The sequence below is a fragment of the Artemia franciscana genome, chromosome 1 (assembly GCF_032884065.1).
Source record: "Artemia franciscana chromosome 1, ASM3288406v1, whole genome shotgun sequence".
NCBI classification, from domain to species: domain Eukaryota; kingdom Metazoa; phylum Arthropoda; class Branchiopoda; order Anostraca; family Artemiidae; genus Artemia; species Artemia franciscana.
In genome coordinates, this window is record NC_088863.1 from 60,082,869 (window position 1) to 60,094,879 (window position 12,011).

A 12,011-nucleotide genomic window follows, 5' to 3' on the forward strand; every position below is an offset into this window, starting at 1 on the left:
ATTTTTCTAATATGGCCTAAAAGATCGAAACAACTGACTGTTTTGATATCTGCATCGCAGCATGTCTTTTGACCCATCAAGTTTTGTGCACACCTTTTCAGATTAAATTTAGCGTAAGTTTTGAAGACGGCACTTGGCTTTGCACCGAAGTGAAAGAAATTAAGTGTGTCACGAATAAGCATCACACAGTGCTTGATATCAGGGACCTTTCTCGAGTCCGTCAATGCTAAGTTTAAGGAGTGTGCGATACAGTGATATACTTTGGTGAGTGGATATTTGTTTGAGGAAAATGCCTGGGCAGCTGACAAAGCCCCAGTCATGTTTGCTCCCCAGCATAGTTTTGTCGCAGCATGGACAAAACTCCCCAGCATGTTTGTCCCCAGCATAGTATTATATCGATATCAAGTTTCTCAATTTTAATTAGGATAAATTGACTGAGGCTTTCACCTCGCAAGTGTAAAACAACAGCAAACTCGTCAAGCTCTTTCCTGAATTGAAAAGTTTCGCTGTCCAAAAATTGAAGCTCTAGAACCATCTGTTCCTGCCTAGATATGTCGGTTGTTTCTTCCGCTAGGAACCGACTTCACTTGATCAACAATCTTTGCAGCAATGAGCCGTCCACAAATATCAACAAGTTCGTTCTGAATTCTTGGGCTGCAGTACTGGGTATTTTTCTTAAACACCTCTTTCAAAATTGGATCGTCTTTCATCTGATAGCGTAGCAAGATCTTAAATTTCTATTGATTTTTACAGGCTCTACAAAGGTCAATTTCCTCGAAATCTCATCCCCACGCAGTGCAGGTCCTTGCCTTCCCAATAACAGTATTGTTTCTATGATAAGACGAAGCTGTTTTCTGTTTATTTCTATTTCATCTCTTTTCTGAGAATTCAAAACTTCCACTATAGAGGATTTTTGCCTGGTCACTGCTGCCAGAAATCCTTCCCCCAAACAGCAGTGTATTTATGGTAGATGTTGGACTGATGTTTAGAAAAGTCTTTCAGGGCGTTTTGCCAATTCCCGTGAGGCTTTATGACAAGCTGCCCTAATTTTTGGTTAAACCCCCTTCCGGCTTGCTCACAAGCAAACAAAGTAATATTTGCAAACTTTTGTCGCTGAAGAAAATACTAGCCAAGCGTACGAATCCATCTAGCTAACTTGAAACTTCCTTGTTTTTGAGCCCGCGATATGAACTGGGAAAGGATAGTCTTTGTTTGGTTTAAAATGCCTTTTCAGTAAATTATACTTTGTTTCATCAGAAGCCAAACCCCTTCTTTCAAAAAAGGTTCCAATGTCAAGCTCAACTTCAATACTTATTTCATCATATTTGTCTGCTACTACCATACCTATGGGTATTGATTCTTCAGCTGAAGTCGAAGGTTCAGTCACAACGGCAATTTTCAGCTGATCACTATTGCCACTTTTTTCCGAGTCAACCTCACTAATTCGTTGTTTTTTTTTTACCCCAAAGCAGGAGAACACTGTCGTTCTTTCAACATTTTCACACTTGTCCTATCTTCGCCAACACCTGGCTTAGGCTATGAACGGAAAAGACCTGGTTTTAATTGTAAGAATGACCGCTTCATTCCCTAGAGAAGGACCACCCAAGAACAGATGATCTCTTAAAACAGTTAGCTCAAAGTTTGCTTGAGAGAGGGCGAGAAGTGGGATAGGAAATTTATTAATACTATGCTGGTTACAACAGGACAAAAAATCCTAGAAAACAGTTAACAAAATTTGTGTAAATCAGTAATTCGCCACTATCCCTTATTCTGTGAAAAGTATATGAAAATTATTGAAAAATGACGCGAGATTTCGGGGGGGGGGGGGTTGGAACCGGAGTCTCCCTCCCCGATTACATACCTGAAGTCACCTTTCCTATGCTGATTGTATTATCCATATGTATGACGACTTTCAAGTACTATAGACTGCTATGAATACTATTTACACTATATTGCAGAAATTAAACTTTCAGTTGCCCCTTCAAAATCTGAATTCCTTGTTTTCGGTTTCCGAAAACCTCCAAATATAATTATTCATGATAGCCCCGCCAAAATGTCTGCCTCTGCAAAGTCTTATAATTTATTTTTTCGGCGGTGTGCTGTGAAGATATTTAAGCAATAACTTCATTTTTAAGTTCCAGCTTAACTTTTCACTTCCAATACATCTCTCTTTCTTAGTTTAAAAAGAACAATTTTGAAATTCATAAAATTTATCATCTTATAGATCAAAATTACTGACTACTGTTTAGAGTAAAGTTATGTGGTGAATAAATAATCAGATTGTGGTAAATTATTGTTACATTCGTTATAGTTCAATCAAAGAACTATTTTATCATTATTTGAATGAAAGTTATATGCTCTAGTGTCTTGTTTAAGTAAAGCAAGCGACCTAACCACAGTAAATTACAATGTTCGACCGGTATAAGGCACAACATTTTGAGTGATTAAAGTTACTGGAACTTTGAAGGTTATTGAACGTTTTTTTAGACGTTTGTGGGATACGTCCACTTCAAAATGACACACACAACTTAAACAAGATTGTTGGTGGGATTGAGGCTATCCCCAATTCCTGGCCTTGGCAGGTGGGGATCTTTATTGATGACATTTATTTCTGTGGAGGCTTTCTAATATCAGATGAGTGGGTAATGACAGCGGCTCACTGCACTGAGGGGTAAGTAATAATATTTTTTAAAATTGAAGTTATGTTATCTTTTCTAGAAACTTTCTTTTCACAAAACCAAAATTAAAAATGAATTTAGACTAAATTTTCAGAAATTGCCAGATAGTACCACGTTTATCTAAATAACTCAAATATACGTCTCTGTTTTAAGTAGAATATTAGATTAATTTTTTAAGCTAGAAAAACAAGAGGGCCCAAAAATTATTTTAATCTGTGTGCCAAAATTACCAAAAAAAATTCTTAATGACACTCTTAAAACCGTGCACGAATTTGTCGGAGCTAAGAAAGACACGCAAATCAAGCTGAATCAATAAAAATGCACATGTCCTTGGCAAGTAAATTTTTCTACTGAACTGAACAATTTTAATTTGAAAAAAATAATAAAAATCAATTTGTTAAAAGGGTAACTGCTCATTAAAAGGTTGATAGCTAGCGAAGTATATTGACTTCACTATAATATGGGAAAACTAATATTTCCCACATATTGTCGTTCGTATTGTTTTTTTTTATGAGGTTTAAAACCTTAGAAGTCTTAGAAATTTATACTTGTAAGTTCCATTCTTTTTCTCTAATTAAAATTTGTATTATAATAGACGGAAGCTTAATTTTGTAACTAAATTATAAGTTTAGGAAATCTGTGAAGGAAATGGGATCAACCTCAAACAAACTGCTTGTACAAATGATCGTTTAACTACCCAACCAAAACATATGTGTCGATTCCAATTCCGAAAAGTATTGCTTTGACCAAATCACGAACTGTATGTTCGTCATCGTTGACTTAAAAAAATCGCATTGCAAGCTGCTATAGTGTGAGAACTATACTGACTACGAATATGATCAAACAGTTCGTGGTAACGAACTGTAGTAAGGAGCGACCCGGCACAATAGTAACCAAAACTCTAAAAAATGGAATTTTTATACCAATAGCTACATCAAAAAATTGTATTTTAATGCTGATTTTAAATATATAAGTTTCATCAAGTTTAGTTTTACCCATCAACAGTTACGAGCCTGAGAAAATTTGTGTTATTTTCGAAAATAGGAGAAAACACCCCCTAAAAGTCATAAAATCTTAACGAAAATCACACCATCAGATTCAGCGTATCAAAGAACCCTACTGAAGAAGTTTCAAGCTCCTATCTACAAAAATATGGAATTTTGTATTTTTTGCCAGAAGTCAGATCACGGATGCGTGTTTATTTATTTGTTTCTTTTTTGTTTTTTTCCAGGGGTAATCGTATCCGTAATCGTAAATTGGAGGGCACCTAGGCCCCCTCCCACGCTAATTATTTTCCCAAAGTCAACGGATCAAAATTCTGAGATAGCCATTCTATTCAATGTAGTCGAAAAACCTTATAACTATGTCTTTTGGGACGACTTACTCCCCCACAATCCCCGTGGGAGGGGCTACAAGTTACAAACTTTGACTAGTGCTTACATATAGTAATGGTTATTGGGAAGTGTACAGGGGCTTTCAGGAGGATTTTTTGGTTGGAGGCAGGGGTTGAGAAGAGGGGGATATGCTGGGGGAACTTTCCGTCGAGGAATTTGTCATGGGGGAAGAAAATTTCCATGAAGGGAGTGCAGGATTTACTAGCATTACTTATAAAAAAAAACAATGAAAAAATAAATATGAAAAAGTTTTTTTTTCAGCTGGAAGTAAAAAGCAGCATTAAAACTTAAAACGAACAGAAATTATTACCCATATGAGGGGGTCACCTCCTCCTAATACCTCGCTCTTTACGCTAAAGTATTTTTAGTAATTTCAACTATTTATTCTGCGGCTTTTGTGATTCAGGGGTCATTCTTAATGAATTGGGACAAAATTTAAGCTTTAGTGTAAAGAGCGAGGTACTGACGAGGGGGCGAACCCCCTCATATATGTAATAAAACATGAGAATACAAAAGTTCAGTACGTAAGCTAATTTATAAGTTACGTATATCTTTTACTAATAAAAAGATTCGTCAAAAATTAAAAGTTCTAGTTGCCTTTTTAATTAACCGAAAATCGGAGGGCAACTAGGCTTCCTCCCCCGCTCTTTTTTTCTCAAAATCATTCGATCAAAATTATGAGAAAGCCATTTAGTCAAAAAAAAATTTGCAAATTTCGTTTTAATTATTCCTCTGCGGAGAGCCAAAATCAAAACATGCATTGATTCAAAAACGTTCAGAAATTAAATAAAAAAAAAAAAAAGTTTTTTTAACGGAAAGTAAGGAGCGACATTAAAACTTAAAACGAACAGAAATTACTTCGTATATGAAAGGGGCTGCTTCCTCATCAACGCCCCGTTCTTTACGCTAAAGTTTTTTACTGTTTTAAAAAGAAGAGTTGAGAGAAAGAGTCAAACTTTAGCGTAAAGAGCGGGGCGCTGATGAGGAAGCAACCCCTTTCATATACGGAGTAATTTCTGTTTGTTTTAAGTTTTAATGTCGCTCCTTACTTTCAGTTAAAAAAAACTTGTTTTTTTATATTTAATCTGGTTCAATAATGGTAACATTTCATACAAAAGACGAGTACCATTCACAAGGTGAAGCGCACACAAACCGTCAACTCCGCGCGATTTTTTCTTTTTCAACTTAAAGACATTTGCAGTTACATCTGAAACAGTTACGGTAAAGTCCGGTAGACTCAAACTCGATAGCACAAATTCAAGTTGCTCGATATGTGGCCTTGCTACACTGGGATAAGTTGCTGTCCCACAAGCCCCTCCAGTAATTATGAAACCGTCAAGAGACCTATCTGGGTTGTAAAGCTGGTTTGCTTTAAACGACTTGGCATATCTTTGACTGGGAACTAGGATTGAAACTGTATAACTCTAAATAAGCTATTTTTTTTCTTTTTTTTTGTATCTGGAAGGTTTTGAAATATGAGAGTCATTTAAATACGAGGAAAGACACATCGGACTGGCTCTGAACAAAATGAGCATCCAAAACCTAACTGAGGCCAAGTTAAACAACTGACATGAATTATCGAAAGGTAGGGGTAGTACCCCCCCCCTCCATTGAGCCACCCGTGGGTATTTGTGATATCTGGTCTTATAGTTGAAGTTAATGTTGAGGCATTTGAATTCGTCCTGTTATATTTATTGCAAAAAGAAAGACTGCATCAGAAAGATCAATTTGGCTATGAAGTATAAATTTCGATATATTGATCACATAAATGTTGGAAGTGCAGATATCGATAGAGGCTCTTCAGATTCTAATCACTCCAAATAAATTTTTTTTATCACTGCTAAATTTTTTATGGTTTGTTTGTTTGTAGTGCCCGTTATTTTGACATCCTCCTGGGTAGTCACAATGTTCTTCAGTCAAGTGAGGAGGGTAGACTGGAACTAAGATCGTACCAGTACATTGAACATGAGCGATGGAGCTCTCTCTTCTTGGTCAATGATATTTCTATTATCAAGCTGCCAACTGTCGTCAGTTTCAACGGTACCTTGCATTTATTTTTAACTTTACTGTTTTGGGCTATCAGTAAAGCTAGCCTTTTCAAATACTGCATTGTCTGAGTCAGTTGTCTAATGGTAAAACTTAATTCAGTGTAAAAGTTCTTCGATTAGCATTTAATCATAGGTACATTCTGTGAGATAAGGAAGGGTTTACTAAATTTACTAATTTTTACAAGTTAGTTATGAAAATACACGAATGGAATCAGGTGCACACGAAAAATTTAATCAGGAGCAAAGGGGAAGGTCTCAAAAATCAGAAGAATTCCCAAAAAACAGAAAAATTCCAACAAACGTAAGCCATGTGAGATTTTATGTGGGAGTAAGAGAAGTAATAACAGAAAGAGAGCTATCAAACAGTTCGTGGTAACGAACTGTAGTAAGGAGCGACCCGGCTCAATAGTAACCAAAACTCTAAAAAATGAAGTTTTGATATCAATAGTTACATCAAAAGAATCACATTTTAATTTTGATTTTAAATATATAAGTTTCATCAAGATCAGTAATACCCATCAAAAGTTACGAGCCTGAGAAAATTTGCCTCATTTTAGAAAGTAGGGGGAAACACCCCCTAAAATTCATACAATCTTAACGAAAATCGCACCATCAGATTCAGAGTATCAGAGAACTATTCTGTAGAAGTTTCAAGCTCCTATCTACAAAAATGTGGAATTTCACATATTTTGCCAGAAGATAGATCAAGGATGCGTGTTTATTTGTTTTTTTTGTTTGTTTTTTTTCCCAGAGGTGATCGTATCGACTGAGTGGTCCTATAATGTCGGGAGGGGGGTCATTCTAACGGAAATTAAAAGTTTTAGTGCCCTTTATAAGTGACCAAAAAAATTGGAGGGCACCTAGGCCCCCTCCCACGCTCATTTTCCCAAAAGTCACCGGATCAAAATTCTGAGATAGCCATTTTATTCATCATAGTCGAAAAGCCCAATAACTATGTCTTTAGGGACGACTTACTCATCATAGTCCCCGTGGGAGGGGCTACAAGTTACAAACTTTGACCTGTGTTTACATATAGTAATGGTTACTGGGAAGTGTACAGACGTTTTCAGGGGGATTTATTTGGTTTAGGGGGGAGAGTTGATAGGGTGGGGGGTTACGTGGGAGGATATTTCCATGGAGATACTTATCATGGGGGAAGGGAATTTCAGTGAAGGGGGTGCAGGATTTTCTAGCATTATTTGAAAAAACAATGCAAAAATAAATATGAAAAGTTTTTTCTACTGAAAGTAAGGGGCAGCAATAAAACTTAAAACGAACAAAAAATATTACGCATATGATGGGTTTACCTCCTCTTTATACCTCACTCTTTACACTAAAGTATTTTTAGTAATTTCAACTATTTATTCTACGGCCTTTGTGATTCAGAGGTCATTCTTAAGGAATTGGGACAAAATCTAAGCTTTAGTGTAAAGAGCAAGGTATCGACGAGGGTTGAACCCCCTCCTATACGCAATAAAAACATGTGCATATAGAAGTTCGTTACGTAAGTTAATTCGTAAGTTACGTATATTTTTTACCAATGAAAACGTTTGTAAAAAAATTAAAAGTTCTAGTTGCTTTTTTAAGTAATCAAAAACTTGGAGGGCAACTAGGCCTCCTCCATCACTCCTTTTTTCTTAAAATCTTCCAATTAATTGCAATTAATTAATATGCAAATTTCGTTTTAATTATTTATTTGCGGAGAGCCAAGATCAAAACATGCATTAATTCAAAAATGTCCAGAAATTAAATAATAATAAAAAAATTTTAAATGAAAGTAAGGAGCAACATTAAAACTTAAAACGAACAGAAATTACTCCGTATATGAAAGGGGATTTTCCTCCTCAACGCCTCGCTCTTTACGCTAAAGTTTCTTACTGTTTCAAAATTAGCGTTAAGAAAAAGAGTCAAACTTTAGCGTAAAGAGCGAGGTGTTTAGGAGGAAAAGCCCTTTTTATATACGGAGTAATTTCTGTTCGTTTTAAGTTTTAATGTTGCTCCTTACTTTCATTTAAAAAAACTTGTTTTTTTATTTAATAATGATACAGGCAGGAAGCGTAACTTTGTATAAGGAAGACCAAGTTAGACAATTGGTACATTGATATATTTTTCAAATTACAGAGGGGGGGGTGATATTTATCTGTTTTTTCAATGAAAATGCTAAAATTCCCATTTTTCAAAAAAACTACTAAACAACGCCATTTTAATGGAAATATTAAGACAAGTATTGTTCACAATACAAATTGTGGGTATCTTGGAGGATAAATCTTCCTCCCGAATGACGCTGAAGGAAGTAATCTTTTCACTTAGGCCTGTTTTAAGAAAACATCATAAATATGAAATTTTAAAGTTAATTTATAGGGAAACCAAAGAGACTTCAAATCTCTCACTATAGTTGATTAAAATACCCAAAAGTCGTGGGAAAAAGATCATTATATTGACATTCATGAATACTTCTAATAAGTCAACACAGTACCAAGCAGCCTGAGGCCAAAACAGCTACGCACGCTCCTTCTCCAACTCAATCTATTCAAAGCCTTCTTCTTTAAATCCTCCCAGGAAGTTTCCATTTCCTTTAAATCTATATTTATGACACCCTATCACCCCTGACAAGGACGACCTGCTTTCCGTTTATCCCTAGAAGGTTGATCAAAAAGGACAATTTTCGGCAATCTGTCATCCTTCATCCGCGGAACATGGCCTAGCCATCTCAACCTTTCTTTCGATGTAGCCCTACAAAACGGGATTGAACTATATTTGTCATACAACCTACTGTTTAAAATACGGTCAGTCAGCCAGGTACCCAGAAAAATCCTTAAGCAATTTTCTCCTGAAAACATCTAGTAAATTTTCATCCGCTTTTCGGAGTACCCATGCTTCAGAGCCATATTTGACTACTGTCATCACTGTAGCTTCCAATATTCTAACCTTGGTTTTCAGACTTATCTTCCTATTATTCCAAACTTTTTCAAATGTGAAAAAATACCCTGAGCCTTGGCTATTCTACTTTTAAAATCTTCACTGCTCCCACTGTCTTTACTAATAATGCTACCAAGGTAAGTGAAGCTGCCCATCTGGTGAATATTTTCGTTACCCATCGTCACCTTTTTGTCTTCACTTATTCCTAGCCTTACTGAGTTATCTAGTTAACACTAATTTTCAAACCTATTCTAGCACCCTGAACCCGCAAAACCTCTAAAAGTTCATTAATTTCGTTCACACTTTCATCTAACATGCTTAAATCATCAGCATAATCTAAGTCCAGGAGAGGTTTTCCTCCTCATTTGATTCCGTGGTCTCCCATTTCATTTCCTATGCTCCTTAAAACAAAGTCCATCAAAATATTCCATATAAAGGGGGATAGAACACAACCCTTATTAGCTCGTGACTTAATACAAAACTAGCTGCTAACCTCGTTTTCTACCTTAATCGCAGCAGTATTATTCTCTTACATAGCACTAATCACTTTAATGTATTTGTCAGGTGTACTATATTAGGAGAAGACCTTTGCTAAAGCTCTTCGATCAACGAAATCGAACCCTTGCCAATAACCTATAAAACTGAAGACCAAATGTGTTTGACAACTAAGGCACTTCTCAATTATTAGCCTAAGAGTGAAAAGTTGGTCGACACATCCTCAACTTTTTCTAAAACCGCACTGTTGTTCTCTTCAAACTTTGTCTACAGTATCTCTCAGTCCAAAAAGTATCATATTGTTAAGTTTTTTGCTACCTACAGAGACTAGACTAATGCCTCGATAATGACGATACTCACTCTTATTACCTTTTTTATACAATGGTTTAATTAAGGTTTTCCTAACATCATTAGGTATTCCCTTTTTCAAAAATCCACACTCATAATCATCTGTAGCTCATTTCTAACCTCAGAGCCACCATATTTAAGAAACCCATTTACCACACTATGAGCACCTGGAGCCTTACTAATTTTTAATCCTTTTAGTACTGCCGCTAATTCTTCCTGAAAAAACCAATCTTCCTTCACATCCAAGGTATCACAAACTTTTTTATTTTCCTCTATATATTTTCCTGCAACTGTATCTTGGTTTAGCACATTCTCAAAATGTTCCATTCATCACTCTTTAATTCTTTCTTTATCACTAATTGTTACCCTGTTCCTATCTTTAACTGGGACAAGTCGGATTGACTGCTCCCTCGCAATTTTTTAACATGCCAGTACAATATTTTACTATTATTCTGTATAGCTGCATCTTCCAGATCCTTGGAAACTTTATGCATGGCGTCCACTTCACACCTCCTTAGTTCATATTTTAATGCTTTTTCCACTTTCTTTACATTCTTTTTGTTTTCATAGGATCAATCACTCGGATAATTCTTGTACAAACCCCTTCTACTCTCTATTAAACATAAGGCTTTTTCGCTATTATCACTAACTGCAGTCTTAACATTCTTCCCTAAGATAAAGCCTAACTTCCCTAAATAAAGCCTTTCTTCCAAATGATTATCAGCAAATTCACTAATTGTTTTTCTAAAATTATTCCATTCATGGATGAAATGGACTAAATTGTGCGGGACTTAAACGGTATGTTTTTTATTATGATTCATTCTTGATATATTTATTCTGGTCACCCTCCCCCTCCCACAACTTTACTGGATATCTAGTAAAATATTTTTAAATGTTGGTGTAGCCTATCTTGAGGATGTGCTAAATGTATTCATAATTCATTCGACGCTTGCATGTCACTATTTTTTTTTTTATCATGGATTTAAATTCAGAATTGTCATTCCAAGTAATTTATTATATTAGTTTTAGGGATTTTACTTTCTTTCTAGTTATATTCGTTCCTTTGTTTTTGTTTTTTACTTATTTTTCACTTTCTCTAACAACTACTTTTCCCAAGAACAGTTCTGACATTTTGATAGCTCTGAAGGAAGCGTTGAAGAGGTTTATTTAGCAACTATTCGGATTCTACTAAGCATTATTGTACTTTCAATGGTAATAGCATGGTCACAATTTTTTCTTTTTTGGAAGGGGGGGGTACATATACCCCTGATTTTAGAGATGTTTATCTTGTGAACCGTGCATTCTTAACCATGATGTATGCTATATAATGGCGTTACTATCTTGCCCCACGACTAAAAAAGTATTGACCCTCCAAAGACTGTCAGGTTTAATTCATATCAAGAACATTTATAAGCACTGAAGATTCCTTCAATTTAATTATCTTTGCTATAGATAAGACTAGCAACAACCATAAAATCAATGCTAATCTTTTGTTTTTCTTTTATTACCTTAAGAAGCAAATCGTATATTCCTTTTTGCAGAAAGGATAAGCCCGGTTTGCCTTCCTACATGGCTCGACGCTTTAAATGATTTTATTGGAGTAACAGCGACACCAACAGGCTGGGGACGAACTTCTGGCTCTAGTTCAATATCCTCTACGCTTCAGGAAGTTACTGTTCCCGTTATGGCAAATTCGGAATGTAATAAATTTTATGGTACTATTCAGACAGAACATATTTGCATTGACTCGAACGGTGGAATGGGAACTTGTAATGTGAGTAAATGTGTCCTAATATATGAAATTTTCTTACTGTTCTTGTTGTACCATTTAAGAACAACCACAGCGGATCCTAATCTAATTTTCTGTCTGGCTTATTTTTAGTTCAGTCATTTCTATCTTTCGGTTTAGTTTACTTTAAAATGTTATTTTGTTTTCCTTTCATGCATCCCTTTTTACCTACCTTTTTTTGATGCACTGAGGACAGTGTAGCGGAAGTCTATGGCAAAATATATGTTGTGTCTTTTAATTTTTCCCACTGGGTGAGAATCCATTTCGTTTGGTATATTTGCTTTAATTTTTTTTCTATGTTTTTCTTGACTTGCTGGATGATTTTAACCAACAATCGCGA

The 12,011-nt window shown here is 35.6% G+C and overlaps 2 protein-coding genes across 2 annotated transcripts in view; both read left to right on the plus strand.

Annotated features, from left to right (window-relative positions):
* Window positions 1-12,011, plus strand: part of LOC136032275 (large ribosomal subunit protein mL66-like) — a 414,576-nt gene that overhangs the window by 38,876 nt on the left and 363,689 nt on the right. The window lies entirely within an intron of this gene.
* The window catches only part of LOC136032256 (brachyurin-like), a 29,045-nt gene that overhangs the window by 12,461 nt on the left and 4,573 nt on the right, over window positions 1-12,011 (plus strand). The window contains exons 3-5 of the mRNA XM_065712503.1: window positions 2,488-2,671; window positions 5,943-6,112; window positions 11,424-11,656. Of these exons, the coding sequence (XP_065568575.1) occupies window positions 2,488-2,671; window positions 5,943-6,112; window positions 11,424-11,656 (587 nt within the window). The remainder of the gene's footprint in view (window positions 1-2,487; window positions 2,672-5,942; window positions 6,113-11,423; window positions 11,657-12,011) is intronic.